The sequence below is a fragment of the Sciurus carolinensis genome, chromosome 3 (assembly GCF_902686445.1).
Source record: "Sciurus carolinensis chromosome 3, mSciCar1.2, whole genome shotgun sequence".
NCBI lineage: Eukaryota > Metazoa > Chordata > Mammalia > Rodentia > Sciuridae > Sciurus > Sciurus carolinensis.
Window position 1 is genome coordinate 130257434 of NC_062215.1, and position 17255 is coordinate 130274688.

At 34.6% G+C, this 17255-nt stretch overlaps 1 protein-coding gene across 5 annotated transcripts in view; it reads left to right on the forward strand.

The window, feature by feature from the left end:
• Itprid2 (ITPR interacting domain containing 2) overlaps positions 1 to 16731 on the forward strand; it is a 36632-nt gene extending 19901 nt beyond the window's left edge. The window contains exons 10-18 of one of the 5 annotated variants that reach the window (XM_047547228.1): positions 647 to 735; positions 2284 to 3471; positions 5285 to 5362; positions 5441 to 5568; positions 5958 to 6108; positions 7406 to 7504; positions 8114 to 8578; positions 14833 to 14950; positions 15776 to 16731. In XM_047547228.1, coding sequence (XP_047403184.1) covers positions 647 to 735; positions 2284 to 3471; positions 5285 to 5362; positions 5441 to 5568; positions 5958 to 6108; positions 7406 to 7504; positions 8114 to 8578; positions 14833 to 14925 — 2291 coding nt within the window. In that variant the 3' untranslated portion in view covers positions 14926 to 14950; positions 15776 to 16731. The remainder of the gene's footprint in view (positions 1 to 646; positions 736 to 2283; positions 3472 to 5284; positions 5363 to 5440; positions 5569 to 5957; positions 6109 to 7405; positions 7505 to 8113; positions 8579 to 14832; positions 14951 to 15775) is intronic. The other 4 variants (XM_047547230.1, XM_047547231.1, XM_047547232.1 and 1 more) reach the window with 4 other exon arrangements.
• The last annotated feature ends 524 nt before the right edge of the window (positions 16732 to 17255 follow it).

A 17255-nucleotide genomic window follows, 5' to 3' on the forward strand; every position in this document is an offset into this window, starting at 1 on the left:
AAAAAGGAATAGAAGGATTTTATAGAATTAGCAGTGTAATGTGCTAGTTGAATATATTTGCCTAAGTTATATGCAATTATTATGAATTGCTTCGTGACTTTAAAATATTCACATGATTTAAAACATTAGAGAAGCTTAAGTATGCTTCCTTACATTTCAAATTATTTGATTTATTGGTTTTAACTGTATTCTTATTTTCTTAGTAGAAAGATATAGATGTTTTTAAAATGTTCTATATTTAAACTTCTAATTCCACTTCCTAAATATCTTTACATATTTACATAATGTAAGTGGTTTATTTTGGGACTTACGCACGTATTAGAACCATCTTAGAACCATCTTTACTTCAGCCAATTTTTCTCTAAGGATAAGACATTAATTGGATTTACCCAAATACATTATAATTAGAACTTACTTAGTAACTGAATAGTGAGAGTTTCTAATAGAAATGTGATTCAGTTTTTGTCTGAACTTTAGTTACCTCCTGTGCTTTGAAGCCATAATTTTGCATAAGTAATGCATGCTTTTCCAAGAAGTAATCAGTGTTGTGTGTCTTCTATCTGTTGGGAATCGTATCTGTAATAAAATCACTCTCATTGAAGCCTTATTTATTAATGATTTTACATCACTGCACTTCTGCTGACAGATCATCTGCTACGTACTGCAAGTCAGCATTCTGATAGCAGTGGTTTTGCAGAAGATTCCACAGACGGCCTCTCCCTTAATCATCTTCAGGTAAAATTCTCTATTGTAACAGGCCCTGTGATTAGACTTCTTTTTAAGGTGATTTTCTAGTTAGTGTATATTCAAGACTGAATCTGTCTAATCTTCATTTTCAAATAATAACAAAAATAAAACTTCTGTGATGTAGATTTTATCTAAGCCCTTGACTATGAATACCAGATTTCACTAATGCTTTATTGCTAATGGAGTATTAAAAACAAAACAAAAGCTTCTCCTTCTTAACTTTTAGAGCACCAGTAAACAGAGATTACTTAAATCATTAACCTGCTTAGTCTGTTATTTTTCATCATCATAGTGTTTCAGTATTTTACAGTAATTTTGCTTGCTAGCTTATGTGAAGTGTGGATTCATGACTTGCTGAATATTTTACTGACTTTTATGCAAGACTGTTAGATAACCCAGAAAAAAGGCACATTTTTTTTTTGTTTGTTTGTTTTTTTAGTTGTAGATGGACACAATACCTTTATTTTTATTTATTTATTTTTATGTGGTGCTGAGGATCGAACCCAGGGCCTCACATGTGCTAGGCAAGTGCTCCACCACTGAGCAACAACTCCAACCCAAAAATGCACATCATTTTGCTCAAGGAGCTTTTAGTCTATATGAGAAGACACAGGAAGTCCAGGAAAAGTATCTTTCTTTAAGATTTATATAAAACATCTTTAAGCAGTCTTAAAATTGGAACAAAAAAGGAGAACTCCCGAAGACTATAGTCATAGAATCTAAAGGTTAGACAGAAATCTGAATCTAAAGAGATTCAGAAAGAATAATCAGTAGACAGAAAAATTGGGAGGTGGAGTGAAGACTTTGAGAAAGAAGATTAGGGCCATCAGAATGAGATGACAAGTGGCTACTAGGAGATTTATGTTGGAAAGAGTGGTTCTGATGGAGTAAATGAGGCAGAAGCATGACTGGAGAATAAATCCATAGTGAGGAACAGAAAATAGGAATGTGGACTATCTTTGCCAACTTGAGCAGGAGGTCATTTTGTCCTGTTTGGGAATGAATGGCTTAGGGAAGTTGTTCAGCTAAGGGAGTGGCCTTAGGAGGAGAGTTTGATCCAGAAAAATCTGGGATGAACTATGGAGAATTACCTTTGTCCTAGAGAGAATGTGATTAGAAGTACAGGGTGGAGGGATTAGTCTTGAACAAAGATGCACAATTTCTTTTCAGAATGGAGGAAAGGAAGGGATGATGGGCAGAGATATAGGAAAACTGTCAAAAGTATTGGGGAAGAACGTGAAGAAATTTTTTGTTCATTTTTTCTGTGAGTCAGTGTCACGTTGGAAGTGAAGGAGTAGAGGGTTAGAAAGGTTCTTTAAGAAAAACAGTGAAGATTTGAAGTAATCTTTGTGAGAAAGTGGGAGTGGGGGAAAAGGATTGCAATTGATGATCAGGAGTATTAAAAACATTTTGGAGCAGTGCCAGGGCCACAAGCAAGGTGGTAGACCATAGAAGTATAAATTCATCAAATCTGTTTGGTATTTTGTATACCTCTTACTTTTATTCTTCATCTTCTCACCTGTTTTCCTTTCACAGGTTCATGAGTCCCTGCAAGCCATGGGGAGTAGTGCTGATAGTTGTGACAGTGAAACAACAGTCACATCATTTGGTGAAGACCTTGTTACACCAACAGTGCAAGACCAACCTTATTTCAATGAGTCAGAGGAGGAGTCTGTCACCACTCTTCAGAAAGGAAGAGCCAAGGCAGCAACAGTTGCTGAATGTGGGACTGTTGAGAATACAGGAAGTAAGCAGTCCACCTGTAGTCCAGAGGATCATGTTACTGAAAGTACCAAAACAGAAGAAACAGAAGAGGACTTGTCTCCTGCACAGACAGTAGAGCTGCCCAGAGAAACAAGTGGTGAAAGTGATGTGGATAAAAGCAGTGAATGTGAATTTGCCCAGTACACCACACACCATATTCTGAAATCATTGGCTTCCATTGAAGCTAAATGCAGTGATACGAGCTCTGAAAATACAACAGGGCCTCCTTCTTCTGTGGACAGAGTTAATACAGCTTTGCAAAGAGCTCGAATGAAGGTTTGTACTCTGTCTAATCAAAGAGTGGGCCGTAGCCTGATAAAATCAAAAGATCTGTTAAAACAAAGGTACTTGCTTGCAAAAGCTGGCTATCCTCTAAGAAGGTCTCAGTCTTTACCAACAACTTTATTGAGCCCAGTAAGAGTTGTGTCCTCTGTCAATGTCCGGTTGTCTCCAGGGAAAGAGACCAGATGCAGCCCACCTTCCTTCACCTATAAGTACACACCTGAAGAGGAACAGGAGGTAGAAAAAGAGGTGACTGAGCATGACGGTCAGTCTTTGGTTAAATCTACCATTTTCATCTCTCCATCATCTGTGAAGAAAGAAGAAGCCACCCAGAGTGAGGTGACACTGTTGGAGGAATGCCATCATGGAAGGACTCCTGCCTGTTCACAGTTCACTCCAGCACAGATTTCTCAGTCCACCTGCTCCCTTCACTCTGTCCACTCTGAGTGGCAGGAAAGGCCCCTGTGTGAGCACATGAGAACTCTGAGCACACACAGTGTTCCCAACATCTCAGGTGCCACCTGCAGTGCCTTTACCTCCCCTTTTGGGTGTCCTTACTCACATAGACACGCTGCCTACCCTTACCGAGCATGCTCTGTGAATCCTCCCTCTGCCATAGAAATGCAGTTACGAAGAGTGTTGCATGATATTAGAAACTCACTGCAGAATCTTTCACAGGTAAGAGAGAAGGGTTTTCTGAATTTTATATTTTATTGCTCTTAATTCACTGAGAAGCTAATACCCATCAGGTATAAATACCTTAGCTGTATTATTTTACATGCTTAAACTTGTGTGTACTTGCTTGCCTCCTATTACCCTTCCCTTCTGTTTCATGGGAAAAGTGGAAACTAATCCTGAACAAAGTTAATTTCTCTGCTTAGAATCTCCTTCCTTTCCTAGAAGAGAGATTTTGCTCATTAGATATTTTCCCTTTTTCAGCTTCTTTTCCATTGTCTTTGTCTTAATCTAGAAACTTTACATTGTCCCTGTTATTTAAAAAATCTTCCCTGTCAAAATCCTCTCTCCTTTTTTCTGCCATTTGGATGTGTTGACCACCTCTTCCTTTTCTAAGTTTCTTCCCGTTGGTTTTGGTGGCAGCGTCTTCTCCTGGTTCTACTCATATTTCTCTAAGCTTTTCCCTTCACCTACTGATCCCTGATGCTGCTCTTCTGGCACAGAATTAGTCTACTTCCACTGGGTTCAAAGACTGGAACTACTCGAAAAGAGAAAAAAAAAATCAGGTAAAATGGATTTAGAATGCATGTCATCTCTTATTTTCATGAAATAGTATTAGACAGGAATCCCCTTGGAAAGTAAAATCAATGTTGTAACTTTTTAAGACATACGAAGATACATCACCTTTGAAATATATGTTTTATATAAATGACAGTTGTCTCCTAATGATTTGCACTCTAACTAGAATGTAGGTGTTTTTTCTACCTTACAAAACCTGGTTCTGTCTATGACTGAGATATTTACTGTGATTATTGTGAAGCTGGGAATTTCCAGGGACCTATCCACCTGAACCTCTGTGGTGCACCTTTCTAGGTGCAAGTTCCTTCTGCTCTAGCTTTTCCTCTTAGGTGACCCCTCAGTAATGGAGCTAATCATCTCCCCAGCCCCATCTCACCCCAATAGATGGACACTGTGTCCAGTCTCCTTGCTTAGGTGTGTGCTCCAGCCACATTGGCCCACATGCAGGGTTCTCAATAGTTGTGCTTTCTTGGGGATCTGCACATGCCACTTTGCATTTTGTTTGTGTGTTTTTTTTTGTTGTTTTTTGTTTTGGTGGTTTGTTTGTTTTACCTGGAATGCTTTGCCATTGCGTTTCTTTGCATGAACAAGTCCTAGTTACTGTTAAAGCTCAGCTCAGGTGTTAACCACTGTTGGAAAAACGTAACCTCATGTTTATTTGTGAATTTTTGTTTGTATCCATTGTACTACCCCCATCTTAACATTATAATAAAAATTTAAACTTCTCTTTATCTTCCTTATAGTATAAGAACACTTGCAGGCTTGGGCATGGTGTACCTTTTTCTCCACTGTCTAAAATAGTGTCATACAGCAGATGCTCAAATATCTAACAGTTGATAGTTACTTACTATTCCCTCCAGAAATGTTAGTAGTTACTGTAATCCCATAATGACATTTGTAGTTACTGCTTCTGCATTTTGGACTTTCATTTTTGCTTTTCTACTTTCTCAAATCAAGAAAGAAGTCCTATAAAACAGATACGAGCTGTATTTTCTCTTTTGCCTCTTCTGCCTCCCAAGTAGATTGATTTGTTCCTGGAGTGGCTAAGAGTAATAGGTAGCACTAGGGACTGATTATTATTATTATTATTATTATTTTGCTTATAGTGTAAAGAGTTTTATTTATTTTGGTTTTGCCTCAGGAAAAAATGCAGGCCTTAATTCTGCCTTCTTAATATCTTAGAAAATTTGTAGGTACTTTGACATTGATTTTTAACCCTGTTTTCATTTGTTTGAAGTATCCTGTGATGAGAGGACCTGATTTTGCTGCTGCTTCATATAGTACTCAGAAATCATCTGTTCTACCTCTTTATGAAGTAAGTTCCTATGTAAATCTTTGTGTTACAAAATAATTTCTATGATTTAGATGTGTAATTTGTTATGTTGCATTTTAGAATACTTTTCAGGAGCTTCAAGTAATGAGGCGGAGCCTGAATTTGTTTAGAACACAAATGATGGATTTAGAGTTGGCAATGCTGCGTCAGCAAACCATGGTTTATCACCACATGACTGAGGAGGAAAGGTGAAAGTTCCTTTTGTCTTAAAGAGTTTTACATTCAAAGAAGCATTTATAACTTAATTTTTAAAAATGTAGTTTTATTTCCACTATATACCCTGTAACTGTTTTGTGGACCGCTATAGATAAAGTTAAGCACACATAATTACTGAGTTAATGTCTGTACTTCCAGTGTATAAGGAAGATGGTACTTATGAGCAGCTTTTCCGTGTGCAGGATAGTTGTAAGAGAATAGAGGAACAAAAACCATTGTCCTAGTGGTTACTTCATAGTTGTTGTTATGTGAATTTATAAAACTTGGAATTCAGTACCTTCTGTCAGCTTATAGTAGTTTTTAAAAGGTTGTGAATAGGAACTACCTTTTTCAAACTTTATACCTATCACACTACTGATAGATATGAAGTTGATCAGCTGCAGAGTTTGAGAAATTCAGTCCGAATGGAACTTCAGGACCTGGAGCTACAGCTGGAGGACCGCTTGCTGGGCCTGGATGAACAGCTTCGGGCTGTGCAGGTGCCTTCTCCTTTCCGCTCCTCAGCACTTGTGGTACGCTGCCTAGGGGATTGTCAGGCGTTTTCACTAGATTTATTGATAATGTTTCTTGCAAATTTAGGACAAGTGCCTTCGTTTTAATCCTTTTACTTGAATGGCATTAGAAGCACGCAGAATGTTTAAGGAGCTTCTCCACACATCAGTTTTATGTTTAAGTTGTGATAATTTGCTTATATATTAGTTTATTTAGAAATAACACTGAAAATTATTAATTGTATTTTTGATAGTAGAAAAAAAGGGCAGTACAAAAGTTTAGATTTGTTGAAGGGAAAATTGTGAATTAAAATATGACTTTTTAAAGTTTGAATCACTGCATATAACTCCAAAAAACAGACATATAATATATTTTACTCAGTTTTTCTCCCTTCTCTTGCATTTAAATAAATACTTACCATTAAGCTTTTCCTTAACTTTAGATTCTATTCCATTTTTTAATGTTTATTTTCTTCTATTTCTTTTTCTTTTTTGTGCTTTGGGGATTGAACCCAGGGCTTCCACATGCTAATAAGCACCTACGCTTTCACTGAGAGAAACCCATGGCCCCTTACCCTTTATTATGTTTTTTAAGGAATCAAGTGAAGTGTTTTGATAGAAAATGTGTGTGCAACCAAGTTAATAAAAGAAACACTGTTCCTCTTTATTTTGTGCCACTTTGCCACTTTTCATTAATGATGTTCCTTTCCATGAAATTTGAAATATCATGTTTATTTTGCCAAAATCTTTGAAGTTGTAAAATGTTTCTTTGAAGTTTTGAATTTTTATTTATATTACTTTGACAACATGTTTAGTTTTTGTTAAAAATAAATGAATAAGTGGGACATGATGGCACACGCCTATAATCCCAGCTACTTGGGAAGTTGAGGCAAGAGAATTGTAAGTTCAAGAGTATGGGCAACCTAACAAGACCCTGTCTCAAAAAGGAGAAAAAAAGAATAAATAAATACATATGCCTAAGTATGCACATACATTAAGTAGACTAAGAGGATATGTATACATATATAGAGAGAACATAGAAAAAACAATTCTGTATCATTAATGAGTATGTTTTCTGATTATTTTGATCCATCATTCTTTGAAATGTGTGTTGGTGGGAGCAGAGAATCAGCTTCTGTGCATTTTGCTGTATCAGTCTTCAGTCACAATAACATTTCATAAGACTTCATGACAGTAGAGGGTGACCTTTGTGACATAAAGTGATGCTTTAGGGCAATGAGTAGTCAATTAATTTTATAAAACACAATTTGAGAAAATTTATACATACATTTGCTTATCTATATTGTTATCTTTACAGGGAATGTGTGGCAGTAAAAGTGCTGATAACTTGTCATGTCCTTCTCCGCTGAATGTAATGGAACCAGTAAGCCTCTCTCCTTCTAAGTCACTGGGAAAGGGAAGTGATATTATGTCTCATAAACACAATTTCCTAGTGTGGATGAAATGTATTCATAAGTTAGTTTCATAAGTTAGTTAAATTTAATTGGAAGTGAGTTTGCTACTCCTGAAGACCATTGACATCTTAGACCACTAGAAAGCCAGCTTAATTGCAATAGTGATTTGTCTTTCTGACTAAAGGAGATGATGCACCATTAAAAATATTTATACTCCAGGGGAAATGTGCTTTCCCAGTCAGATCCCAGTTCTTTAGAGCTATAAGATGACTGCTTTTTTGAACAAATTTGACTTTTATTACATTTTAGACAAATTGTTTCATTAGAATGCAAAGCATTATGAGTAACTATGTTGTTTTTCTTTACCTGTGTGGTTACAGATAAAATTTCATCACATGTGTTCTAGTTGCCCATTTTTTTTGCTTGAGCTTACTATATTTAAGCTTGTGAATCAGTTTGAATAGTCACTAAATCAGTGAAATAGTATTATATCTTTGCAAGTTAATGATTTTTTTATAACATTAACAACAATTTGACTTTTGAAGGAGTTAAACTTCAACAACCAATCTTAATATTGAGAGAGAAAAATAACAATTTTTCTGATCATACAGGTCACTGAACTGATGCGAGAACAGTCATACTTGAAGTCTGAATTGGGCCTGGGACTTGGAGAAATGGGATATGAGCTCCCTCCTGGAGAAAGCTCAGAATCAGTTTTCTCCCACGCAACATCAGAGTCATCTTCTGTGTGTTCTGGTCCCTCTCATGCTAACAGAAGAACTGGAGTGCCTTCCGGTGACTCAGGGGGAAAATCCAAAACCCATTTTGTGGCAAGAAAGAAAGTATTCCGAGCATCAGTGGCCCTAACACCAACTGCTCCTTCTAGAACAGGCTCTGTGCAGACGCCTCCAGAGCTGGAGAGTTCTGAGGAAGCTGGAGCAGCTGAAGAAGCCTCACGGGTTGTAGGGCCTAATTCTGAAGTGGAAGAAGGGCCTGGAAAACTACCCCTGATGGCAGCTGCTGAGGAAATACATAGAAATGTGGAGCAGGATGAGTTGCAGCAAGTCATACGGGAGGTGGGTAAAATCTGTGCTTCATTTATTTGGAGATGGATGTCATGCATTATTTATAAGATATCCTTTTTATTCATAGCATTCAGTAATTTTCAGAGAGCTTTTAAATTAACTTTGCTTTTATTTGTATCTATTAAGATGTGTTCATAATAGCATTTCTGCAAATTTCATATTTGAATGTAAAGTAATTGCAGTTCTTGGCATTCAGTATGGTGAAAAATGGTAGAGTTTGAAGCACATAAACATGTTATAGACTCTCTACCTCTCAAGTCTTCCATCTGTAGCATTAAGTGTTACAGTTTAGGTCTTGTCCAGAATTATAGGATGTCATTTATTATTTCAACTGACATAAGAAAATGATGTTGTGATTTTAAAAAGTGTAAAGAATTTTATGTATTAGGTGGGTGAAGAAGTGTGAAAATTTGAAGTTGTTCAAAAATTGAAATACAATATGAAAAGAAGATTTACCCTGGGTAATAACAGCTTAAGATCCTGAAGCATTAACCAGACTTCTAAGTTACCAAAGAAACAGCAAAAAATTACAAGGGTTGTAGTTAAAGCTGACAAGTTAGTTGAGAAAATTTGCCTGATAATTCTTTTTAGCATTGAACGTTAATGAAAAGAAATAGTATATTTCATTTAAAAAGGACGAGCCCCATAGGTATTACTTTTATGATGGATCCTGCCCCACTTTCCTTCTTAAATCACTGTCCTTTTTGTTGCAAAAACTAATAGTGTACACAGGAAAAAAAATTACACAGGCTGAATATTTCACCTTCTGTTCTATTTTCTTGTCTTAAGAACTCTTTGAGTAATGAGGAAGCTTTTTTCCATCCGAGGTACTAAGACCCCGGATAAGAAAAGATCTTTCATTATTTCCATTAGTGAAAAAGCAGAATATCCTATACATTAAAAAAAAAAAAAAAAAAAAAAAAAAATTAGTGACTGGGGAGGTAAATCAGTGACTGAACACAATTTGCATGTGTGAGACCTTTGGTTTGATCCCCAACACTAAAAACAACGACAATTAAAAAAAAAAAAAAAAAAAATATATATATATATATATATATGTGTCTGAGAATCTGCTCTGTAAAGAAGGATAGAAGAAAAATACAAGTAAGATATGAAATCCTTCCACTTAAATTCTGGTAGGAATTGGTAAACAAGACTAACTCAAGAGATTATGGAAGGACCGGGGATGTTGCTCAGTGGTGAAAGCACTTGCCTAGCATGTGGGAAGCTCTGAATTCAATCTCCAGCACTGCCCGCTGCCAAAAAAAAAAAAAAAAAGTGATGGAAAAATTGGACAGAAAAGTGTCTTACAGGGCCTTCAGAAAGCTTCAGGTTCCAATCCAATTTGAATCTTGGGTTTTAAAATCAGGTATGCTCAATGTTTAAAATCTGTGCAAACATTTCAAGATTTTTAAAAAAACTGCAAAATTTGAATCATTTCTGGTCCCAAGCATACAGATTGTCAATCTTTATAAGATATTCAAGAACTGAGAGTTCAGGAATAGGAAAGGTCAAAATGAGCTCAGTGGGTCACTGGCTCCCACTTTTTAAAAACTGTGTATTATTAATAAAGTTAGCAATATGAACCTAACACAGTTTATAATTAATTTTTAGCAAAGAACAGATTTCTAGTGGTTATAGGTCAGGAATGGTGGCACCAGACCAGAATCTTTCCTCAGTGGGCCTTTGATCCTTTCAGTCCAGAGATTATTTCATATATATTAAGTACCATCATTTGCAGCTGTATGATAGTAGCTTGAGAAGCTACTTAAACAGAAATATCATTGGTTCTGCTGATAATATATGTGATCCTGAAAATCTTTGCTGTGCAAACTCATACCTTCAAAATACATAGGGCTTGTGGGGGAAATAGGATTTAGAGGCATAACACTCCAAACTTCATCAGAGACATTAAAAAAGGCAAAAGATAGAAACTTAATCAAAATGGTAGCATAGTTTTATACATTTTAAATGGTTGAGAAATACAAAATTTCTGCAATAAAATATGGTACTTAACCTTGAAAAAACTCTGAGGTTTGCTTGTAGAGTTGAGATTTGGAAAGGTTGAAGCTTATGGGTTACTGTGAAGGGGTGGAAGGAGGATGAATCGAAATCTGACCGGAAGCTTTAATGCCCAGCAGGGATAGGTGTGGCTCATACACAAAGAACTGAGAACTGGTCAGTGTTTAAATTATGTGCATTTTTGTGCTATGTTTCTGGGTTCAGCTGAATGCTGTTAAATATGTTTATGTAGTGTTTCTTGAGAATGAAACACTACACATAAGTAAATGTGAAATTTGCATTATAAGTTGTTTCCTAATATATCAACCCTTTTGAACATAGTCACATTTTCAAAACAAGTGTTGTAGCAGAAAATAGCATGTTCTTCATTTATTTTCATTACATGAAACTATCAACCCAAAATTTAGAAAGTCTTAGTTCTGTGAATTTGTCCTACAAATGTCATTATTTTTGAAAGTTGGTTGTTGCTAGCTAATATTTAGCAAACTGTCCATCCAACCTACTCAACTCAGGTGTGCCTGGATTAGTAAACCATTCGCATACTATATTTGCTAACCAAGTAACTTTTTTTTTTTTTAAAGAAATGTGATTTTTTTATTCCCTTTAACTTTGAAGGTTTTCTTGAAAACTTGACTTTATTTGCTTATTTGACACAAAAACTCCCGTAATGTATGCTTGAGTCCTCATTATTAAAGTTGTAGTGGCCTAACATGTACTGTAAGTAATTTCCTAGGAATAAAGCATACACTTTAGACTGGAACATTGATTATTTGGCCAATAGAACATATCATAGAAAAAGTCATTTGTTTTCCATTTTGCTGCCTTGATCCTGGAGAATTACTTATTCATTTGTAGGACTCTTCCATTAAAAATGAATGATTTTATACTTTGCAGACATTCAAACCGTCATACAAGGCAAATGTTTGCAATGTTAAGCCCATTAATTAGAAACTACTGAGTTCATAATTTGGCATAGTTTGAAGGAAGTTGGGCTTAACATTTATTCTCGCTGTCTGCAAAGAAGGACTTACCAAGCAATTTATATAGATCAAACAAGACGTAAGAGGCATACTGCTGTTCTTAAGACAAATGCATTTGAAGTACTTTAAGGGCATGTATTAGTAGATATATTAATTCAATGCTGGTTATAATTTTCAAAATATCATTTTATGTTATTTTTGCTCAGTTACAGTGGTTTTTCTGTTTAAAAGTTTGCTTATACAATATTTAATTCAGATTTATCTTCTTTCCATTTATTTCCAGTTGGAAATCTTTTTTACTTAAAATATACTCGGTGCTGAATTCCATTATTTTTTTAAAGCTCATTGTATCTGCTACCAAGAAAATTAAATTAGATTCTGTCTTTCCAGTAAATTCTGAGTCCCTCACCCCATTGACAAAGATACCATTCAGGAAGACAAGGTTTAATCTTAGGATGAGCAGTTCTTGCAGGTGAGGATCAAGCACTGGCAGGCACTTTCAGGAAAGTTTTCTTATTGCACTCATGGGTGCATGAAAACAATGGTATCTGTCAAGCTTTTTTCTAAAGAGTGCTTTTGTTGTTTATAATGTGTTAATATAATAGAATTTCTTTGGAAAGAGAGCCGTGAAATAAAGTCCTTCCAAATATCTGATACATTCATTTGGTAATTCAACTTTTTTCAGATTAAAGAGACTCCTTGTCTGCCCAGATTGTGTACATCATAGTAGGAAAAATGTACACTGTCTCAGAATTTGCCCCATTCATTGGGTGACGTATATTATCAGTAGCCTGGAAATGTTTAGTTATTTTAAAAACATGTGAGTTCATATATTGAAAGATGACTTGATAGAATGAATAAATATGTGGCCACAGAAGCAAATTCAGTAGAACTCAAAAGAGTAAAGGTACATTGCTGTATATTTAGAAAGTTGTTCAGTGTTTATTGAAGCTTCTAGGCTTGGTTTATGCTATATTTTAAACACATAGTTTGGTAAAAGCAGAGCTTGCTATGTGTCTCTTTTGGAACTTATTTAGAGATCACTTTCTACAGTAGCTGCCGTGCAGCAGTGACACAGTAGATGCATACTAAATAGACGTGCTGCCCCACACTCCACACTTGTCAGTCAGTGTGTAGTGCTGATGTTTCTCTCTCCTCCCTCTCTTGCTCTCTCATTCATTTGTTCAAACATTATTGAGCAATTACTTTTATATATAAATACATTGATAAGCAAGACCTGATCCCCTCCCTGAAGTAGCTGACAGTATTTTCCACTTGACCTCATTCTTTGATTCATATTTCCTTCTCCTTTTGGAAGGAATTCGCTTGTCACCTAGTTTCTGTTGTACCCCCAAAGCAACCAAGATGCTTTTGCTAGAGAGTTTTTTGTCTTCAGTTTTCTATGAAATTTTCTTAATATTTGAAACCTGCTATCTAAGATCTATCATTCTCTGAGATTTTAAAAATATTTTTCCTCTTCTAGCCCATATCTGTCTCTCATTTTCAAAATTTTTTCTGTTCTTTTGTCATTAATGGGTTAATAAAATTGTTTTTCCTTCAACATTTTATGAGCTAATATTCATTTGATATCCATCTAGATAACATACTTGATAGTAGAGCAAGCTAACTGTAGCCCTTGCTGTTCAGGTGACCTCTTGCCTCAGCTCCTAAGTAGCTGAGACTGTAAGACTGTACCACCAATCTTTGCTCTTAGAGATTTTTTTTTATGCTTTTCACCAGTATTGTCTGAATTCCCCCCCAATATTTGGCAGATGTTGTTTGGTAAAGAAAACTTTTTGACTAGTGTGTTTTTAAATGATGAAGAATAAGGAGACAGTAAAATTGCCGTATTGTGTTGGCAGTAGGACTAGAAAGACTTTCCACTCACTGTCTTGTAAATGTAGACTTGCTGTGGCTCTTTGTACACATACTGTATTCATGCTTATATACTGTAGCTAAGGGATTCTGTTTTCATGTTTTTATCTAACACATGTTCATTTTTAAAATGAACCTGAAATGCTATGAACCTGAAAAATTTTTGGTGCTATTTAAAATTTATAAATATTGTAGAAAATGAAAAATTTATATTTATTTAAGTACATGCCAGTACAGATGGTTGGTTGGTAACTAAAGAACATTTCAATTCTATAAATAAGTATGCTTAGGTCTATGTATTGTATACCAATTTTGCCTGACAGATTAATACAGAACCATTTTTGGAAAGACTTCAGTGGAAATGTGTTTGAGATGTACTTAGGAACATTTTAGGAAATAGATCAGGCTAACAGGAAGCTGTGGAAATGTAGAATTTTTAAAAGCTAGTTAAGAGTGTCTCAAGTGCTAATTTGGGAAGGCATTATCAGTTTACTTCAGGAAATACACATTTAAAACCTTCACAGAGGGCTATTTGGAGGCAGTGCTGTATCATTAGAGAAAATGGGAGGGGGTGGTCAAATGCAGCACTTAGACATCTGGAGAAGAAAATCTTCATGGAATTGTCATTGCTCCAGGTCTGCTTGCCTTTTTCAACAATAAAATGAGATTTATATCCTTACCTGAAGCAAAAGACCAACAACACACATACAATATCACTAAAGAAAAATATTAGAGGTTAAGGTCATTTTGAGGATTTTTGTGTGTGTTTTAAGATATTTTATTTTGAGGATTTTTGTTTGTGTTTTAAGATATTTTTACTAAATGATAATTTCCTCTTTCCATTTAAAATGTGCATGTTAAGTTAGAGCAATGTATAACTTCTTTATGTAGTTGCTTTCAGTTGGTATAAATAGACAAATATATCTGTATCATTTTGCTGTTAGTAGATTTTCTTAGGGCATCCTGCTAACTACCTTACAGAGGCAGGTGTTAATAGGAAGCATCAAAATGAACCTAATATTTGATCAGTCCTTCCAGGTTATTTTGTGTCATGAAGTAAATTTTGTAATCAGTGAAATAACATTTTCTGATGTTTTCAACTTAAGAATTGTGACATTTCATAATGTAGTTAGCTGATTAGAGTAATTAGGCCTCACTCAGAGTCTGATCTGGGTATGAGGATGGGTGGTTTGGAATTCCCACTGCCTCTTTGTTATCATGTGGAGGTTCCCACCCACTAAGGTCGCCGTTTTCTCTGTGGTTTAGCTAATAGCAGGAATTAAATGCTATTTATATTTTTCTGAAAACTGAAAAAACTGGATTATAGTTATATTGTAAAATGCTTATTTTTCCCCATTTCCATTATAGATTAAAGAGTCAATTGTTGGGGAAATCAGAAGGGAAATTGTAAGTGGACTTTTGGCAGCAGTATCTTCAAGTAAAGCATCTAATCCTAAGTAAGATAGTCATTAAGTGGAATTTTTAGGTAAGTTTTTCTAAATTTCTTTGTTTAGCTAAATATAAATATTAACATAGTTTTTAATTTTTTGTTTTCTTAGCACATAGTTCTCTTTCTCTAGGTAAAATTTTATTTTTGCAACTTATATAATTATAGTTTGAGAACCTTGTGAACTCTATTTGAAGTGTAAGCAAGTCAAATGTTAGCCTCACAAAATTACCTATATTGTGTTTTATTAATTTAAATTTCACTGTAGTAAATAAATCCTGGAATTGGGTCTTCAGAGATCTGAGTCTTATTTTGCTAACATTGGTTGTAATGATGTTTCAGATGTACAGTTTTTAGAACAAGATTTTGACAGTTACAAATTCCTAGAATCTTTCCTAAAGTGTTTATCTTTTAAAGGAACATATGCCATAAATCCATTTCTAATAATTCATCTCTAATCATAATTTATAAAAACTCTTTTATGTGATTTACTTTTTAAAATGAATTTTGTTTTATCTCATAACTCCAAATACATTTTTCAAATTATATATTAATAACAATACTTGGTGAATGCAAAAAGAATAATACACTTCAGTAGGATAATACTTTTAGTAGATATGAAAAATTCAACATGAGACATGAAATTTGAAAAGTCTGATATGTAATTTTAGCTGTGAAAAATGAAATATTTTAAATTATATCATAAAAAAACTAATAGGATTTCTTTTTAAAATCTAAGAGAAAAGAATTAACTTCAAAAAGATGTACAGTGACCCCAGGAAGATTATAATATATATGTGGATAAAATTCTTATCTACCCTTTAAAAACTCCTTTAGTATTTGACTTCTCTTTCCTTTTTTAAGGTTGGCATGGATCCTGTTAATTGTGACTATTGGAGTTATCAGTGACATACACTGGTGGAGGTGTTATCTGTACTTCAGAAGATACTGTCTGCTGAGCTGGGCTACTTATACAGTGTACAATGTGTATTTCCCCTATGCATATCTTTTCATAAAAACATACATAGAAACTAGGCACTTTGCTGATTATTTCTTTTCTAATCTTTCAAACTGTAGCAATTTGGAAAAGCCTAATATTTATTTGTATGTCGATATTTTTCCAATTGATTCCCTATGTAGAATTAATTATAAAACTTGAAGACTTCCAGATATAACCAATTTATAAATAACATTTTTCTTCAGTCTAGCTTCTTACAACACTGACCTCTATGAGGTATTTACTGTGCAATAACTGATTCATTTTTTGAGAGCTTGAAGCAACCAATGATTTTCCCTCCACTGCTGTTAATTAGTTTCACTTCCAAGAAGACAAACTGTTCTGTTGTAAAAATTGCTCTTAATTCTTGAGGAGGCTACTAATAGCAGTAGGTTAGAATTACATGAGGTTACCTACAACTACTCAATGTTCTTACACTGTAAGCCTCATTGCTTTACCCCAAACAAATGTAATTTTATTACAGCTTACATAGTATTTTTCTTTTGGAAATGTGCCTTATGTTAAACACTATGTACTTTTTGCATTGTCCAGACTTCTTCTTATAAGGAGATGTTTCTTCTTCTGTCTTTTAGACTACATAGTAGAGTATTGTCAAAATAATGGGGCCTCTGACTTGAATGGATAGAATGAATAAGCTTGTTTTTTGTTTTTTTCCAAAATGGAAGTAATTTAGATTTGTTCTCATATGTAAATGATTTTAATTCGGTATTAACCTGTCAAAACTCTTTGTTTTTATTAAAGAAAAAGGAAAATGGTTTCCTATTTGGTTTTATATGTGTTAAATAAATGTGAAAAGTAACAACCAAATGTCTTTGGAATTATTCTTTTAGCATTTATAATTTTCAAATCCTCTTATGTTTCTTTGTGTGTGAAATTTTAATTGAAAGTGGTTGAGATGTTAACAGTGTTCTTTGAAAGAATATATAAAAGGTTTATAAATATTTGAACTATCACACAAAGGTTGATTTCTAAAAACCTATATAAAAATAATAAAATATTTATTTTGCCTAACATGTTGTTAATGATTTTTTATACTGCAACATGAATAATTTGGATTAGATTCAATGAGTAACATATAAGTTCCAACAAAATTGCAGCATAGACTCCAGTAGGTTGCTGTTCTCTTCCTGGAGAGGCTACTGTGATGTTTTCCATAGATGCAGCTAATTCTGGACCACCAGGAAGAGGAGTGTACCCAGACATCCTGGGCTCATCTCGTTCTATGGTTACAGTGATTCCCATCCAAGACCAAATACAACTTATTTAAAATATACTACTAAATTATAAAGAACAGATATGAAAGTGTTTTTTTGTTCTTTGGTCAGA